This window comes from Vanellus vanellus, assembly GCF_965231255.1.
Source record: "Vanellus vanellus genome assembly, chromosome: 3".
NCBI classification, from domain to species: domain Eukaryota; kingdom Metazoa; phylum Chordata; class Aves; order Charadriiformes; family Charadriidae; genus Vanellus; species Vanellus vanellus.
Genome location: NC_138907.1, coordinates 93587433 through 93607405, shown reverse-complemented (window position 1 = coordinate 93607405; position 19973 = coordinate 93587433). Strand labels below are relative to the sequence as shown.

Sequence of the window (19973 nt, the reverse complement as noted above, 5' to 3'; positions counted from 1 at the left end):
TAAAGGATTTCTGATCTGGTTAGGAGTACAATATAGATCCTATTTGTGTAAGTTACAGCCTCAGGTAGCATTCTGTAGCTGTGTGTATAATGTGTTATGAAATATATAGCCCCTGGACTTCGTTAATAGGACTGTGAAACCCTGCTTTTGTGCCAAATACGATATTTTTATATATTTGTGATGCTGATTTGTATATTAGTTGGCTTCTTAATCTGCAATGAGTCTTTCGGACATGCAGGTCCTACGATGAAGGCTGTGGGCTGGGACCTAATACCTGTACTAAGTTGCAGCTTTTTCAGAAACTCCCTCGTGATTTCTTTTGTGTTATGTAATTTCCCCAAATTTCCTCATTGTCCTGTTCCTCACTCTCAGTATGAAGACTGTCATGCGTTGTGTTGACAAGAATGGGGGCGTTTAGATGCTGTGTGTTCAGCAGAATGTAACTTCCAACTACTTGGTGTTTAGCTGTTTAGTTGGTTTTGTTTGTTTGTTTTTTGTAATCGGGGCATTGCCTCATAACTTCAAGGGATTAGTGAAAATGCTAAGAGCACAGAGAATCAATCAATGGTGAGGAGGGAGAGCCAGTTAATGCCTGTGGTGTATAGAGAGCAAAGTACGTGCTGCTCTGTGTGGGGTTTTTGGAGAACCTGGTTTTCAGAATTTTTTCAACATGCCTTACCCTGGACATCTGTATCCGAGTCCAGCAAAGGGCAACTAAGATGATTGAGGGATTGGAGCATCTCCCTTATGAGGAAAGGCTGAGAGAGCTGGGACTCTTTAGCCTGGAGAAGAGAAGGCTGAGGGGAGACCTTATTAATGCTTACAAGTACCTAAAGGGTGGGTTGAAGGAGGATGGAGCCAGGCTCTTTTCAATGGTTCCCAGTGACAGGACGAGGGGCAATGGGCACAAGTTAGAACATAGGAAGTTCCGTTCAAATACACGGAAAAACTTCTTTAAGGTTCGGGTGATAGAGCGCTGGAACAGGCTGCCCAGGGAGGTTGTGGAGTCCCCTTCTCTGGAGATTTTCAAGACCCGCCTGGATGCAGTCCTGAGTAATGTGCTCTAGGCAATCCTGCTTTAGCAGGGCAGTTGGACTAGATGAGCTCTAGAGGTCCCTTCCAACTCCGAAAACTCCATGATTCTGTGATGTGCAACCTAATATAGTGTAGTAAGGATTTCATCACCCACTTCTCTTCCATCGGTTTATTCTTTGTCTTCATAGATTATGATCATAGAACTTGTATACAGCCTTGAGTTGTCTAGACTCTCTCAGTGTTTGCAACTTGAAGCATTGCAGCACTGCAGGTATTTTTCAGGAATTTGCCACCTGGTTTCATGCTGGTAATTAGTCCTTGTAAACAGAATTTTCTCTATGTGATACAACAGTGGATCAAAGGTATGGAAGTTTCTTTGGTTCCAGTGAAAGTTCTGCATTCATTACTATTTATAAAAGGTGTCAAACCTTAATGTGTGGCAAAATTAGTTTGGTTAAGAACTAGTCTCAGAGTTTCTTCTGCTTCTTTGTGTCTCAAATTTAAGTAATATGTGAAACAAATTATTCTAGGGTTTGAGAAGACTTGAGAGCTTCTCTCACATTATAGGAATGCTGCAAATGGTTGTTGCTGATAACATTTCTCCTGTGCTGCCTAGAGCGATGCTTTTATTTCTTTCAGGACATAGCTGTTTATTCTGGCATCTGGTTGTAGAAATGACTGCTTTGGAGTTGCTGGACTTCAGTATCTACTTCCAGAAAGTCTTTCCAGACTCTCCCATAAGCACTAGTTTAGGGAATGCGGGCTCATCATCTAACAAGTTGTCAAACTGCAATAACTGGAGGTGGGCAGGATGAATCTAGGGGAGAGTTAACTTCAGAACAATATGGCTAATTTAATCGTGACTGCATCAGCGTCCTTTGGCAGTAGAGTCCTTTTTGTTTAAGTCTCCAATGGAAACAGGTTGTTCTTTTAAAAGTTACAAGCTATTTCTGTTTTAGATCCAGGTTAATTTGCTCATCTATTTACATAATTGGTACATAAAGCCTATATTAATAGAGCACACACAAATTTCCGGGTTTGGCAATACTTAATATATTCATTAACTAGGTGTGGTGAATCATTCAAGACAAAATGCCTCCATACTTCACATGCTGCTTTCAAAGGCCGCTTACTGTAACTGCCATAGAGTTTTGATGGAGTTTAGGCTTCATAATTGTCTAATTTTTTAGTACGTCAGTTAGACATGCATTTTTACCTACTGTTTTTTCTTTTTTATAAAACGTATTGGAATGTGGTTTCACAAGTGAAAATTTCTAAATCAGGTCAGTTGATACCTACTTGCAATGCCTCAATCCCTGAATTTTCTGCTGCTCCATTTCTGGTTGAGTGGCAAGTCAGTTAAGTCTGAAGAGGCAAGGAGAGAAGGAAGAAACTGGGGCAAAACGTATCTCCTATCTTATTTTATGTTGGGGCATATAAATATTTCTGATCCTGAAAGGGTTAGAATGTCAGTTCTGTGAAGGGTGAGGAGGACAACACAGTCGTTGTGATGGCATTACAAACACTCGTTTCTCCCCTTTTTTCATTCACTATTGACAAGATTTATTTAAAATGTGAAGTTGAAGTGTTATATACAATTGGAAGATCTCATAGTCGGAAGAATACAGGCAATTCAGCTATACCATTAGATCTGACTATTTGTGTTGCTAGTGCTGTACTACTAGAAAACTTTATACAGCCATAAAACATGAACTACACAATCTCCAATTCATGCAGTGATAAAGAAAATGTTAAAAAAGAAACAAGATTTAATTCAAAGAAGGAAGAAAGAATGTATAAAGCACGAGCGAACTGAAATAAATATTTAGACAGCACCTGTTTTCAACTAACTGCATCCTATTAATTAATTTGTTGGTGACTACTTGCATGGAGTGATCTTACCTTCAGAGAAGATTATGAAGGCTTGAGTAAAACCTGCTCAGAAGAGTGAACAGCTATCTTTGATAACTGTGGGAGGCAGGGTTTGGTTTTTTGTGTGTGTTTGCGCACACACTCAGTGTTTAACTGTGAGCATTATTGTAATTACTAGTTTTTAATGTCTTTTTTACTGGTATTTATTGTATTTTTTTCCTTTGCAGTGCCCACTGGTTTTTGGCTGTCATCTGTTTTCCTGGTTTAGAAAAACCCAAATATGAACCAAATCCCCACTATCATGAAAATGCTACAACACAGATAAAATCTTCCTCTTCAGATGGAGAGACCAACACACCATCTCCTTTGCCAAATGAATTAGATGCACAAAATTCACCTTCCAAGTCCACAGTAAAGAAGACATTGACCAAAAAGTATAATACAGCTTTAATTGACCCAAACACTGAAACAGAGGACAGTGAGTCTTCATGTTGTAGAAGAAGTCCTTGTAGGGGAAAAATTGCTTTCAAAAAACTAAATCAAATAGACAGTGATGTGGAAGAACCTAACGCTGTGGAATCAGCATGCCATAAACTAGACCATAGGACTTCGGACAAAAATGGTATACAGGGTGAATTCACAACTGCTAGCCAATCTATGGGTATGTAATTTAATAATACGCACTTTTTTAATGAAAAAATTGGAGATTTCACTTCTGTTACTACTTTTGCAATTGTATAAACTTCATATTTTGAAAGTTGAGTATGTGGCTGAAGTTTGGTTGCTTGCAATATAAGTAATTTATAGCCATTGCATATAAAATGTTTTTGTGACTGTTGACGTAACTCTCATGGCAAAGGGCTGGAGATAAAACACTCTGTTCCTAAATCGGATTAATTTTTCAGTTGTGTGACCTTTTTTTTTTTTCCACACAAAATCATTTTGTAGCTATCACTTTGGATCACTTAACACTGTAATTGTTAAGGAAAGAATAGTAGTTGACCATGGATCCTCATAATGTATGTTCATGGGGGAACTGAATTACGATTGTGTGAGCAACCTTAATTCCAGTGTCTTCTGGTATTTGAAGTTTTGCTTCAACACCATTAATTCTTTAATATCCTGATAAAAAGGTATGTAAAAAGAGTAAGAAGAAATAATAATAATAAAAAAATCTCGCGCGTTACCTCTGTGTTACGTTTAGAGAGGCTTTCTCCATGCATCAGTGCTGTGGAGGCTGATTTCAGTGATCTCGAACAGTGTTTGTACTAAAGTGAACAAAGGAGCTGACATACTTTTAAAGGCATATGAAGGAATTAGGAAAAGATTGTTTTCTCTGCTCACTGCAAGGTTTGGATTCCCTTGAGGCATAGACGACAAAACATCTGGTCATGCAAAAACTTTTACTTTAGTCAGATAATATTCCTACTGACTTAATTTACACAATAAGTAATTGCATCGCTTATAGTACAAATCTGAAAATATTATCAATCATATGGTCTGTCTGTATCCTTCAGGCCATTACAAATTTAATATCTTTGTGGGTATAAGCATTCTCCTACTTTCTAATTTATATTTATTAATTTGTGATAACATTGTCACTTCTCCTAGAAGGTCCGGGGTGGGGGCAGGGACTGGGGGTGTGCGTAGATCTGCACTTTTTAAAATTTATTTTTCACTGTATGTGTGACTTACTTTTTATGATATTGCTGGGGTATGATAAGGTCTTGAGTCTTGGATGATGCTGCTGTTACTTGTCTGTAATTAGTTGGAACGTACTTTATGACATATTTTTGCTGGGTTTACATTTCTTTTTTTTTTATGGCTGCATTGTATTATTGGCTGATGGTCATTCTTCTGTTGCTGACTAAAACACCCAGACTCTCTTGCTCAGCTATTGCAGAGGATGCACCCTTTCATTAATGCAGACATTCTTATGGGTCGCAGTCCTGGTTGAGGGGTGAGATTCAATTTGGGATTGACACTAAGCCTATGTTTAGGTAGCTAAATTTAGATGCAGTATGTATCTAAACTTCCGTTTCAAACAGATGGAAGATGGGGATGTAGGCCTTGAGTTTTCTGCCCAGCCTTCAGCTGTTGCTCAAAAAGGGTGTGGGTCTTGACTCTGCCAAATCCATATGTGTGTCCTGGATATCCTAGGATATCTCAAAAGACAGCAGGTGCTTCTTTGATGGTATAGTCAATGAAACCAAGAGACCTCCTCTGCTCATCCTAAAGCAGACGCAGAATAGCTGTTTAGTTGAGTAGCTCTCTGCTCTGAGTATGGTCTCCACTTAACATTGTGAGACCCTAGATGCCTACTCTACATGGGAGCCTAAACTTAGATGTCTTGATCTCAAGCTAAATCCTGGTGTTGGACTTGTAAATCAGTAGGAGTTGATAGCTAAATAACTTTGAAGAAATCACCCCAAATATGTATTTTTTAATTACTTAAATAATCCTTTTTTTATTGCTCAATTCTTGTATGAGATGTGATTCTTCTTGATACCACTTCTTATTTTTTTAATCTGTCAGCAATAAGTCACATTAGTATATGCCCTACTTCTTGTGCTAAGGTCTTTTCAAAGATACTGAGTAAGACTAATTCCCAAGTTTGTCCCAGTGGAACTCCACTGGTAACCTCTTTCCAAAGTGTTACTTCAACTTTTCTGTTGAAGTATTCTCAAATGCAGGTCGTCTCCATTTTTTCCATTAGCTAGTTCATTGCCCTCTTTACTCTTCTTACAGAAGTCCTGGTTTTCTTTAATAAGTAATAAATCCTCCAGTGACAGCATAACCAACGCTTTTATTTTTGTGATTGTTTAGGTATATTATATAGCCCTTTTCTAGGAAAAGCTTTCTTATGAAGATTTCAGGTTTTGCTGGCACTTTACTATTTTTTAACTTATTTCCATGTAGCTTATTGTTTTTCTTCTCAAAGTCTGTTCTGAAGTCTTGCATGGTACAATAGTAAGACTAAGTGAGCCTGTAGCTGTCTGTATCTACATCTTTCACTGGTATAGCTATAAAGTTCATTATTTCTTCTGATGCTGTTTCCCAAGTGACTAAATATGTAGAGGGGGTAGGGAGTGAATTCACAGATACTCTTTTTATGTAGCAAACAGTGAAGTTTCACAAACATTTCTAAGCTGCTGCTCCCAGGAGAGCTCATCCTGCATTTTCCCTTCCCTAGCAGCATGTTCCAAAGCTGCCTTTTCCCTTTTACCAGCACAAGTCTTCATATAACTGCACAGTGAATCTGATCAAAGAAATTGTTCAAGTTAAAGAATAAGCTTGTGACTGACTTTCTCAGTCTGGTCCAGTGTGTGGATGTATCTGGAGCGATGGAAGGAACCAGCTAGGGATGGGAATAAACAGTTATATTAGGGACCAAATGAGACTGCTCCTTTTGGTAGCAGTACCAATTTATACTGTTGCAAAGACTTCATGGAACTACAGGGTAATTTCATGGTGGATTTTAGTCTAGGTCTCTAGAACTTACTTCAGCTTTTCACAAAATAAGGAACAGTATCTGCTGTTACTTAGAAGAAAGTTTTCACTTTTGTTCATATGCATGAATAAAATATGTCAGTTGCATCACAGTTATTGTGAACAATCGTGAGGAAATCTGAGGTATTTAAAATGAGTTTGGTCTTCAATGATGACATAGTATTTGATGTTTAAATATACTACTGTCTATGATTGATACAGATGGATTACACAAAATCAGGCTAAACTATAGCGAAGACTCAGCTGATGGCAGTAAGCTAAATGAAGATGAGCTTATAGATTTTTCTGAAGACCAAGATAACCAGGTAAAGAATTTAGCAGTTTTATTTGGGAGTGCTAACTGTTGTGTTGTATTTTGAATAGGCAGCTTAGAAGCTGTATACACATTGTAAATATGCATTGCCTAAAGGTAGTTATCTTTACAAGTGTCAAATCCAAAGCACTGGTTACCAACAAAAATTTGCAAATTATCTAACAGGAGAGGATTGTACATTCGTTCATTAAACTGTTTAATAGGACACTGCTGTACTGATCCTGCATTTAATTTTGTGAATCTCTTGCATAGTGACAATATTACACAATAATTTTAGTGGAAACTCTGAAAGTCAACACGTTTCGATCTTTCATCTCCCCCACCCCCACGCTTATCTACCAGACCCAAGAACAAGTTACTCTTCTTTCAGCTGCGTTTCCCGGACATAAACAGACACATTTGTAAGTAGGTGCTACTCTGCTGGTTTGTTTCATTGGTGCGTCTCCTAATCAAATTTAAACGACATGGATTTATAATCAAGTAGTGTCCTTGTTCAAATTGGAAGACAATTAGATTTTACAGCTGTGGAAAGACTGATCATTAACATGTCCTTTACTGACTCACTACTGGGTATGAGGGCATTATTCCATAGCCCCATTGCCTCTACAGTGTAAGTTAAATGTGACAAGCTAGGAGTTACATATTTACTCTTCCTAATTGGCCTTCCTGTTTGTGTTCCAGGTGTATGACTCCAAGTTGTCCAAAATAAAGAATCTCAGAGGCTATCAAATATATGGGCTAGGAATTATCTGGTTTTGACCTTTGAGTCCAGAACAAACAATTATTTTCCAAAGTCTGCAGCTATTTGTAATGGCTTCCAAATAATATGTATGTGTGTGCACACATATAAAAGCTCCGGTTTATGTGGAAACCTTACTATGCTTTTCGTACAGACTCAACCCACCTCCTCTGTCCTGCCACTTCCTCAAACGTTCTGTGTTTCGCACTTGGTTGAAGTGCCTTTCTGCCTATTTTGTAGCAGTTAGAGTTCCCTGAAGATGGAGAATGAGTAGTAGAGAGTTTCCAACCTACATGGCTTGAAGGCAGGGAAGAAAGTGCATGGCCAGCTGTGTTCCATGAGGAAAAGATGCCAAGTTCCCTGGTTGTGTTGTAGCTTAGAACTTAAATCAGGCTGAAGCTGTCACTGATACCTTCTAGAATACACAAAGCAAGTATGGAAATGGTAGGCCGTGACAGGCTGAGTGCACCTTCGCACCTGCCAAAAATGGAGTTGAGGCTGCAACAGAAGCAAGTGTATTAGGAATTAGGCAGTAGTTTTTAATATGGTAACATCCTCATGATCCAGCATGAGGATTTCAGTCATAGGATCCTGTGTGTTAGTGAAGTGTACATAATTCTCACCAAAAATTTCACAAGTCATGCTGATATGTGGGTTCCCATTTTTTGGAAAGCATCCGTTTCCCTATAACGCAATGGTCTGTGGTAGTAATAGTGAACTCAGTACAAGGGTAAGACCATGGATCATTTGGTTACTTTTAGATACAAGAACTTAGTGGTTTTCTTAATACAACTTCCATATCCTTCATAGCAATCAATATTGAAGTCAAAGGATATTTCTACGTTTGTGACATGACTGTTTTTGCAACCCATGATATATATCACAGCGGTTTAATTTCCCTTGCCCTAAGGACCAAGTTGGTGCGTTCTGGAACAAAGATCAAATTTTCCTGCTGAGTACATTGCATATTTTGTCTCATTCCATCTACAATATAACATACATGAAACCGCCAAGCAAGTTTCTAGTAATCACTAGCAAGTGACAGTACTGATAATTTGGATTATAACCAAGTAATGGAGATGCACCTCTTTTAAGCCAGGAATGCTTTGGAAGTGTCAGTTGCAGGTTTTTTTCTAGTTTTGGCAGTCATTAAATAAATAGCACTGTGCACTCCGTGTCATTCCAGCATGGATTTGAGAAACTGTGTGACTAAAAGTTGGTAATGCAAACTTTACAAACAATGAATGGTTTCAGATTAAGGCTACCACTTCTTTATTAAACTTATGTTACTGGTCTTGGTTAAAAATGGTGAGTAAAGCAATAGTGTCTTTTGCATCTGTTTGAAAAACAGTATTAGCTTTTAAACACCTATAAATGTGTTGCCTCTGTAGGAAGACAGTAGTGATGATGGTGGCCTTGTAGATGATAACTGTAATTCAGAAATGGGACAATGGCACCTGAAGCCTACTATCTGCAAACAGTAAGTATTAAAACAGTTAAAATGGAAATTCCATAAAAGTTTATGGACTTTAAATGACAGTAATTATGGGAAATGGTCATACATCAGTCTTCAAACACTTTAATGAGCATGTTTGATTAGTGTTTGAGAAAGAATTTTGTACTTTGTAGTATCAACATCTTCAGTGAGCCGAAAATTTAATGAATGACAGTATGAGTGAAGCTTTTTGGGTTTCTGTTAAGCTTGTGTGCTGCTTCAGGCAATTGAAGATCGTTTCTTCAAATAAGGCTGGTCTTTGATATCCTGCACTTAGATTCCTACAAAAAGAAGGTGCAGAAGCATGTTTAAATGTATCCTTCTATATTAAAAAAAAAATGCCTTTAGATGAAAATAATTAAATTACTACTAAAGAAAACCTGTCACTACTCAAATTAGTACAGGAAAATGGGAATAATTTTACTTGCTCCCATTTACTTGCTCCCATTTCTAAATGGGTTCTAGCTGTTTCTCTTTATTGTCTCCTTCTAATCTTAGTAGTATTCTTTTTTTTCTCTCTCTGTTCTTAGCATTATTCCTTTTTTGTCTAATAAGAATAGTCCCCAGTACTAAATTCAGTTACTTTTTTTTTTTTTACCTTTTTACCTGTTTTGGATTTTAAAACTCTTAAAATTTATTTTTTTTATGTTTGAAATGCAGAAATTACTTATTTATAATCATTGACTGCAGTTGCTTGCATTTTGGTGTGACCAAAATGCATGATTCCAAATCTAGAAATATTGTTACTAGTATTGCTGTCTTCACAATTTCGTTTGTATTTTTTCCCCAATTTATCTGTTTTTATATTTCCTTCTTTGTGAATATAATGGTTACTAGAAAGGTAAAGGCTTTCACAATACATTCTTATCGTGCGGGATAACATTATATATTTATACAAGATATGGAATGTGTATGAATTGTTCGTCATATGTTTTCATGAAAGGGTAAAAATCCATCTGTGTTGTGAGTTTTAAGCACATTTATGAACTTCTGATTATATCTTGGCTAAATTTGTCTCATTCTGATGATGGATTATCTGTACATAATACTTTCCAGCAGACATTGTTTTAATCTAACCATGAGATTTCATAAGATCTTGGACATTTAAGTATCAAAAGTCATTAAGGGTACTTAAATATTTACTATTAGCATATTTTTTAATTACTTCTATATGAAAAAATTACCTTGAAAAAACTTTCACTTCTTTCCCCCTCTGCCCCATCCTCCAAAGCACTGGCTTGTGTATTTTTAAAGAGCATTGCCTATGTAAATAATAACTTTCTTTTGTTAGAAATTAAAACAAGTACAAGTAAAACCAAACATTATTCAAGTGATTATATGCTTATGCCTAAAAAATTGCATGCATGTAAAATAGTTTATAAATGCAAACAAACCTATACATAAATGCATGCAGGTATTTGGTCTGAATTTACTAGTTTGCAGTTTCTTTAAAAGACACCTTGTCTGAATGCACATGTGTTACTGTTAGCAAAGAGAAAGCAGAGCTTTATGAAAAGCGATCTGCATCCCATTTATCCCTCAAAATACATCTTACATCTTAGGCTGAGATTCTGAACTCTGGTATGAGTCAGCGTTGATGTATAAATCCAGCTGTTGGCTATACAGCAGCTGATATGGTTGTTATGTTTATAGCTACTGCAAAGGTAGCAATCAAAAAGTACCCTCTAGATCTAGTGATAGGATGTAAGCACCCGTAATGTGCAAGAGACTGTTCAAGCAGACTTGGTTCTCCAGAAAATGTTTGTTTATGGACATGTTATTTTTCTAAAGTCTGTGAAATAGAGTACATGTGTGTTTTGTGGGTAACTATCGGGTAGATTTCAGATTCATTGGTTGGGATCTCTTCTTGAACACGCATACCTAGTGTCTTCTTAGGGGCTGTGGACTGTCCCATCTGTACTCCAGAAGGATGTGTATGGGTGCTGTGCCTCACTTGCTGGTCTCTTGCTGGTGTTCCAGATACCTGTGCATCTAAAAGAGCATGAGACACCCGAGGAGGTTTCAGGCAGCTAGACTTAGACTGTAACAAATGCTTTCAATCCGACAATACTATATTTTCTAAGTGTATTCCGAAGTTCTCTGTACTTACTGTATGGTTAAATCTAAAGACAACTTAGCATTTAGCTGCCCAGTTAGGGGATTACAGCAGCTCGGGTAACGCTTCGTGGTATTAATCTAGTTTTGTTCCAGGTCACCCCACAATTTATTTCATAGCTAGCTAGCTGTGTAGCATTGTGTTTTCCAAACTGCTGTTAAATATTGTGTACTTAAAAACTGTATTCTCTCTTAGGCCCTGCATTTTGCTTATGGACTCACTGAGAGGCCCTTCCCGGTCAAATGTTGTGAAAACACTAAGAGAGTAAGTTTCGTATCTGGGGGTTTGGGTTGTTGGTTTCCTTTTTTTTTTCTTTTCTTTTTTGTTTTCCCCAAAATTCTGCAAGAAAATGAAAGTTTGAATTTGCATGGTCTTTTATCATAGATATTTAGAGGTGGAATGGGAAGTCAGGAAAGGCAACAAAAGAAGCTTTTCCAAAGATGTCATGAAAGGTTCCAACCCGAAAGTGCCACAACAGAACAACTTCAGTGATTGTGGAGTGTACATACTGCAGTATGTGGAGAGCTTTTTTGAGGTATGTATACCTGTTTGTGTAACTATTTTTTGGGTCTCCTGCAGCAATCAAATATGATCTATTACAATAATAAAAGGCTCTCTAGTTTAGCTCATACCTATTTATTAGATTGTGCATTATAAACTAATTTATACACTAATATACATAATAATTTGTTTTGGAAAAGAAACTAGTTGTCATTATTAGTTGCACACATGTATCAGAAATCGGAAGCTGTGGAATTTTCTGAGAGGATGTTAAGAAAATATAATTAGTGTCTTTCTTTGTGTTTTTAAAGGGTATGCACTATAAGATTACCCGGTAAGAAACAGAGTTCAAATTTGAGTTTGTATTCTAAACTAAAGATGCAGTACAAAAATCTTGTTCTTTTTTCCCTAAGAAATGTCACTCTGAATAAATTTATTAATATGATACAGCTAGGTTTTTTTAACTTGCATTAAAACATGTAAGTGGAATCACTTCAGTTAAATGCCAAATTTTGATTCCATTGAAATTGGTTAAAATCTTACTTTAACTGTCTGGATCTTCAAGTTACAGCTCCTTTCACAAGTGGAGGAGGCGTTAGCACCTTCAGGTCTGGGTTGGGAGGAGAAATGATGGTCAAGTGAGGTGTTGCCTGCATAGGACACTAACTCTGTTTACAGTCCATAGTACTTGAGCACTGTTCCTAAACTCTGGTAACTAACCTTGCCTGAGAAAGCCAGTGGTTTCTTCTCCTCGTTCATACTTCACACGAGAGCAGTGGGGCTTTAGCAGAGTGCATTCATGCAAATCGAAGCCAAAAGCTTTTTTGCTTTACCACTGAGCCCTTGCGAGCTTAGAGCCATCCTCAAGTGCTTCCTTTTTGTACCCAGGGGATATGAGGAGCAACTGAGTTTTAATAATCTTAGCCCCTTCCTTCTTGCAAATTGATTGCTGAATTATGTCAGGCCAAATCCCTTGTCCTGGCTGGTCTTGCAGTATGCGGCGGCTTTGGCTGCTGGGGAACAGGGATGGCATGTTGATGTGTCAGATAGCAAATCACAGGGTATTCTCAGAAGTAACACTAGCGGGAAAGGAAGACCTGTACTACCTGCGCAGTACTTGACTGTCTTACGGTTATTGAAGTAATAATTTTGGCTGCTAATGTGTTTGAAAAATTGCAGTGTCTCATGGTTTTCAGCAGCTGTACAAACTGAATGGGGAGTATGTGGGATGAGGTGCTTAACTTGATGTTTGTGGACTATTCAGGCACATCTTTGTGGATTTATTTCAAATATTCTTTTTAATAATAAGGGTTAAAATAATGACGTGTGTTTTTAAACTCAAGACTCATTTGACAGAGTGGGTAGCATGATAAGGAGCATACCTGTCAGCTGTCACAGCAGGTAGTTTTTCAGCCCTCCCTCCAAGCTTTGCCCATCGGCTCTGGGGGACAGCTCTGACCTGCCAGATGCGCGGCCCGTGGCGGGGCCGGCTCAGCCCGGCGGCCCGGGACGTGGCTGTCGCCGCCAGGGGCCGCCTGCGGACGGGCTCCGCCTGCAGACACGGCCGGCTGCCGGCCCGAAAGGTCGGGCAGCGGGAGCCGGGGCTTTGGTGAGGGAATGGGGAACGTCAGTTCACGACAACAGAACTTGAAAAGCAAGAGGGAAGCTCTGTGGCAGGAGAATATGTGCACAACTGGCGACTGGCCTGTATCCCTGCTTTTCTTCCCCAAACTGAACAACAACAACAACAAACCCTAGTTAAGGATGTGTTCAGAATAAATATCTTTCTGGTTTTGGTAAACACACTAATTTTTTTTTTTTTTTTTAATGGTCTGTTTTGTAATTGAAACAATGGAAAACCGATTCAGGTTTTGCTCATGATTTTCTGCATCTTTAGTGTTATTCTTCTGAAGTCTACTTGCTGCTGGTATTCAATAGCTTCATTAGCAAAGTCAGTTCAACACAGGTGGCTTTTTTTATTGCTGTATTATCTAATTGATGTTCTGTTTGGATGTGGAGTAATGTAGCTAGTATGACATTAAGCACTGACGTGTTCCTGGCAAGGGATGTCAAGGCCAATAGGAAGGGTTTCTTTAAGTATAAAGGAGACAAAAGGAAAACTAGGGAAAATGTGGGCCAGCTGTTGAACGAGACGGGTGCTGTGGTGACAGATGATGCAGAGAAGGCGGAGTTGCTGAATGCCGCCTTTGCTTCTGTCTTCAGTGCTCAGGCCAGTCCTCAGGAGACCCAGAGTTTGCGAGTAACATAGAAAGTCTGGAGGAAGCAAGACTTTCCCTTGGTTGATGAGGAACAAGTTAGAGATCAGTTAGATAAACTGGATATCCACAAGTCCATGGGGCCCGATGGGATGCACCCTCGAGTGCTGAGGGAGCTAGGGGAAGTCATTGCTGGGCTGCTCTCCATCATCATTGAAAGGTCCTCGAGAACAGGTGAGGTGCCTGAGGACTGGAGGAAAGCCAATGTCACTCCAGTCTTCAAAAAGGGCAAGAAGGATGAACTGGGAAACTACAAGCCGGTCAGCCTCACCTCCATCCCTGGAAAGATGATGGAACAGCTTGTTCTGGGTGTCATCCCAAAGCACCTGGAAGAAAAGAAGGTTATCAGAAGTACTCAACACGGATTCACCAAGGGGAAGTCACATCTGACTAATCTGATAGCCTTCTATGATGGGGTGACTGGATGGGTGGATGAGGGGAAGGCAGTGGAGGTTGTCTACCTTGGCTTCAGCAAGGTGTTCAACATGGTCTCCCACATCATCCTCATAGGCAAGCTTAGGAAGTGTGGGTTAGATGAATGGACAGTGGGGTGGATTGAGAACTGGCTGACAGATAAAGCTCAGAGGGTTGTGGTTAGTGGTGCAGAGTCTAGTTGGAGGTCAGTAACAAGTGGTGTCCCTCAGGGGTCAGTACTGGTTCCAGTCCTGTTCAATGTATTTATCAATGACGTAGATGAAGGGATAGAGTGTACCATCAGCAAGTTAGCTGATGATACAAAACTGGGAGGAGTGGCTGACACACCAGAAGGCTGTGCTGCTTTACAGCGTGACCTGGACAGGCTGGAGAGTTGGGCAGAGAGAAACCTTATGAAATTCAACAAGGGCAAGTGTAGGGTACTGCACCTGGGGTGGAATAACCCCATGCATCAGTACAGGTTGGGGGCTGACCTCCTTGAGGGCAGCTCTGTGGAAAGGGACCTAGGAGTCCTGGTGGACAGCAGGATGACCATGAGCCAGCAATGTGCCCTGGTGGCCTAGAAGGCCAATGGTATCCTGGGGTGCATCAAGAAGAGTGTGGCCAGCAGGTCGAGGGAGGTCATCCTCCCCCTCTACTCTGCCCTGGTGAGGCCACATCTGGAGTACTGTGTCCAGTTCTGGGCTCCCCAGTTCAAGAAAGACAGGGATCTGCTGGAGAGGGTCTAGCAAAGGGCTACTAAGATGATTAGGGGATTAGAACATCTCTCCTATAAGGAAAGGCTGAGACACTTGGGTCTTTTTAGTCTTGAGAAAAGAAGATTGAAGGGGGGATCTTATTAATGCTTATAAATACTTAAAGGGAGAGTGCCGGGGGATGGGACCAGTCTTTTTTCAGTGCTGCCCAGTAATAGGACAAGAGGTAATGGGCACAAACTTGAGCATAGGAAGTTCCACCTAAACATGAGGAGGAACTTCTTTACTTTGAGGGTGGCAGAGCACTGGAACAGGCTGCCCAGAGAGGTTGTGGAGTCTCCCACTCTGGAGACATTCAAAGTCCACCTGGATGCCGTCCTGCGCAACCTGCTGTAGGTGACTCTGCTCTGGCAGGGGGCTTGGACTAGATGATCTCCAGAGGTCCCTTCCAACCCTGACCATTCTGTGATTCCTATGCAGAATGTGACTAGTTTTTTCCCAAGCAGCCTTGCTAGCGTTAGCTCAGTGAATTAATATAATTCACTGTTAAGTAACCCTATTAATGATGTAAACTACAATACACAACGGGAGGAATTTCTTTCGAGAGAAAACACTGTTCCAAAACCTGTTGTTTGTTTAGGGTGAAATTGTTGTAGTGTCACAGAAGTGGTGTAGATAGTGTCGCATAATAATCATTCTCTTAATTCTTTGGATGAATGACTGCTATCAAGAAAACAAAATGTAAGCCTAAAAAGGGCTGGCAGTAGCCAGGGGCTTTTCACAGGCCCTGTTTTTAGGGTGAAATGTAAAATTAACTTTCCTAGGTGGTTGTGGTCCTAAAGGTATTTATAAGAACAGGAACGGATTCCTAATCAGCTCTAGATTTTTATGCTAGTCGTCCTTAAAAAAAATGTGCTATATCATTACAATAATTTTATCTCCCCCCCCCCCTTTTTTTTTTAATTTGAACAATTTTACACGTTTATGCAGTCAAATACTTTGTATAAAAGTTGTAGCAAACTGAGTAGATTATTTGGGCACTTCCATAACTAGAACTGTGATCTGGATGAATGGTACTGTGTAGTATACTGAAGCTTGATTGATTCTACCTTAATTGTACATGTACAAAACACACAAATTGTAGAAATTTTGTTCCATGCTGATGGAATGAGGTGAGGAAGAATGTACTTTTCCCCACTACAGTTCTTTCCAGTCTTTTAGGTTATAACTCCTTGCTTTAATATCCAAATGCCCTTTCTTTTCAGAATCCCATTCTGAGTTTTGAGCTACCAATGAACTTAACAGACTGGTTTCCACGCCCAAGAATGAAAACCAAAAGAGAAGAAATACGAAAAATAATCCTGAAGCTGCAGGAACAGCAGAACAAGGAAAAGAAGGGACAAAAGGACCCAAGTTCAATGGAAAGATCTTTGCAGGAAAAAACAGAACAACTTATCAACAGCAGCTCAGACTGAATGTTGTATCTGTTGCATGTTAGCTCCACAATCAAAACTGAAATATACATTTTTGTCTGCCCAGACTAAAGATTTGGCGTATTCTCTGCTCAAAGTTACTTGGGAATGTTTAATGCCTGTATAAATGTGTGTCATAAAATGATTTAATTCCCACAAAGATGTGTATTAAGTAAGCAAGTCTGTACATATGTTAATGAGGCCAACTTTTTCAGCATTTGTAATTACTTTTTTTCCACTTGTTAGGGAGCTTTCGTTATGTATTTCTGTTAATAGATCTTAAATAGCAACTTCTAAACATAAAGCAAATAAAGAAAATATTTATAGGATAAAATGGTTAACTTTTTCTTTTTCAGTAAAGTTGTAATGTTACAGGCTTAAGTAACACATAGGGAACGATTTGGTAGTGAGATAATTAATTCCTATTTTGACCCTATTTAGTTGCCCTTTACAAGATTATTCTGCTTGCGCTACAAACAATAATATGGGTGTCTCAATGTACCATGGCCTCAGAGAGGGTGATTCCTGTCCTCCCAGTATCTAAGTGTAGGCAGTGTAATAGTTAATAGGACTGCTTCAGATTTGGGGTTTTAAAAGATACGCATTGCAATTAAAATTCCACACGTGCTTTAGTGGGATGAGCTAGGAAAAGGGGGAGAATGCTCTTTGACCAGAGATTACTTTTCAAACAGTATTATAAAAGTGGTTTCAATGAAGTGATCTTGAGTGATACTATTAAATCATATTTTGTGGATCCCAATTGTTGTACAGGTGTATTTTGAGACTTTCTTCATTATAAAATTGTATTTTGGTAAGTGTACTTGGAATAGCAGATTGCCCACGTTACATTTTCTATGTTACAATTCTGAATGTTACATTCATATGTGCTTTATCTAAGTAATGAACATTTAAAAAGAAAAAAGTGTACGATTACTATTTTTTGTAATATCCACGCAAAAAAACCAAAATACCAGTGTTCATTGCTTGCTTGTTTGTTCTTGGCTTTAGGTAGCATCAGACTAATGTTGGGATTTGTTTGGATATTTCCAGTGTATTTTGATTTTACAACAATCTAAAATGCCATCATTGCTTAAACTGCTAACATAGCCTTTTATCCTTGTTATAGAAAGGCTCTGGTAGTCAAATGAGGAAAGTAGGAGATGGTTTGTGCAAGGATATATATCTCTCTCTAGTGTTCTACTAATGTAGATATCTTTGAAGGGAACCAGAAACTGTCCCTTCCCAGGAAAGAACCTGTCGGGGGAAGAGAGGGACCGTCTATCTCTCCTTGCAGATAGTCTTTCCTGATTTTTCTATTGGGAATGTCATTTGTCATTCCCTTCTCTCAAAGAGAAGCAGCAGAGGATTTGTTAGGTGAACTCTGTGTCCCCTGAGATCAATTTTTATACACAAGATCAAGTCTAAACCAGTACTTCAGGTTCTCCATGAGTTTTCATTCTCACTAAACCCTGAAAACATGGCTGCTAATGACGTTTCTGCCAGGGCATTTCTGCACAGACGACTCTCTGTGAAACCCTCTGTTTTAAAAGGGGGTTCACTCACCAAGGCAGAGTGATTGATTGCATGTAGAGCAATACAACCATGGGCTGTTAATCTCTTGCACAGATAACCCGTGGGATTTAGGGGAGTTGTTCATCCCTCATCTCTCTCTTCTTGCGTAGACCCTGGGCCCCATGGAGAATATGTAAGCACCATGTATATACGTTCTGTTAGAGATGACTTCTACATAGATTTCTTGTTGAAAGTGTGTGGGGGAAATCTTGTGGACTACAAGTTAAATAGGTAACGTGCACACCTCCGAGTTGTTTCTTCCGTCAAATTCAGCCAGTATTATTGTCATTGTTGGGGAAAATCTGAGATAAAATAGTTTCAGACTGTTTCCGTCCAGGGCCTTGTGTATCTGGCTTCAGTGCAACTGACATACTGGAATAGTAAAATAGACAAACGCAAGTAAATCAGTGATGGCTTGTAGAGAAGGAAGGAAAAGAATTTCTTGGAAATACAGAAAAGAGACAATTGCAAATAGAATGTATTCCTTCCCAGTCTAGTCTTTCCCAATGGTATGTTCTAATTATATGGAATATATCCAAATTTGATCAATATAATAGTTACTTTTCCTTCTAACAGTTGTGATGATGCAGGTTCATAATTTGATGCTGTAGAACTATTTGGTTCTCTTGCTAGGAATGGCCTGGTGCTTCCTCCTTTTCCTTCCTCTTTCCTGTCCTCCCCTTCTTCCTCCCTCCCCTTTTTCAAAGCTGTGAAGAAAGTGTTTGATTTATTATCATTTAATGTTAAAGGTCTTGAGATCTTCAGTCATATACAGCAAGCTAATATACATGTTAAATATAGGAAACTTATTTTTTTAATAAAATGTGATGTTAATAGAAAAAACCCCACAGAATTAAGAATGAGTTATTTAAAACCTTACTGACGTGGTTTACAGAGCTCACTACTGCATGTGCTTGTTAGGTGTCTGTTTGTAACATAATGGTCAGCTACACTACCGTGTTTTGTGGTCTGACAAGTTTTACCAGTGAATTTTTCTGAATCAGATTTTTTCAGTGGAAGTTAGTGGGCTGGGGACTAGATATGTTTATTTGATGATTATATGACAACACATACACTCTGAGGAAAGAATAAGTTGTATATTGCTTTATAAGATTTAAGATTACAAATGCTTTAAGAGTAGCATGGCTGTGTTCTGCAGTGTAAGGTATCAGATGGCTACCTAATTAAATGTATCTGTTTGTATTGTTTTTCACTTCGGATAGAATAACAGTTAAGAATTCTTATAAAAGTTTTAGATTACTTAGCATAAAAAATGCATGTACTTCTGGTGCACATTTGCAGGATAGCTGCAAAAGCAGAAGAGACATCTAAGTAGTCCCTTGTGACAGCCCTATTTTTCTCACTTAAGAAACTGAGTACACTCTTTAAAGATCAGAGACTTCAAACAGAACAACTGTGGTGTTGATTTTTGAGGTTGTACTGCATTCTCGGCTGGAAGAATCTAACTTCCAAAAATTCAGTAAAGAAGGAGCTGAAAAAGCAAGCAGACTTTACACCATGATGAGAAAACCATGCTGTTGATTTTTTTTATTTTATTTATGTATTGCATAGCAAATGACTAAAGCAGAAACAGAAGCTTTTACATGTATGATTTTTAATTCCTATTAACGTAGCTCCTCTGGAAATTGGAGTGAACTACTAGACTTTTCTGATGAAAAATCCACTGTAATTTTTTACTCAGATTATTAAATAGAATGTATATTCAGTTACCGGTTAAAGCTTTACATTGCCCTTTGTTGATAATGTGACACTTGTGTTTTAGCATGTGAACAGAAGAAGGTAGCTATAAAGCTGCTTGTTCTTTGGAGTCCTGATCCTTGGGGCCACAATGGTGAGAGGTGGTGGAGTCAGGATAAAAGATTTTATTTCATTTTGGTATGACACTTTTTATAAGTCTGTGTTAAATTCTACATACTTGGTA

General features: G+C 38.8%; 1 protein-coding gene across 1 annotated transcript in view; it reads left to right on the top strand.

Moving 5' to 3' along the window:
• Positions 1 to 18867, top strand: part of SENP6 (SUMO specific peptidase 6) — an 88664-nt gene extending 69797 nt beyond the window's left edge. The window contains exons 19-24 of the mRNA XM_082480686.1: positions 3135 to 3568; positions 6619 to 6722; positions 8861 to 8949; positions 11276 to 11344; positions 11465 to 11615; positions 16253 to 18867. Coding sequence (XP_082336812.1) covers positions 3135 to 3568; positions 6619 to 6722; positions 8861 to 8949; positions 11276 to 11344; positions 11465 to 11615; positions 16253 to 16462 — 1057 coding nt within the window. The 3' untranslated portion in view covers positions 16463 to 18867. The remainder of the gene's footprint in view (positions 1 to 3134; positions 3569 to 6618; positions 6723 to 8860; positions 8950 to 11275; positions 11345 to 11464; positions 11616 to 16252) is intronic.
• The last annotated feature ends 1106 nt before the right edge of the window (positions 18868 to 19973 follow it).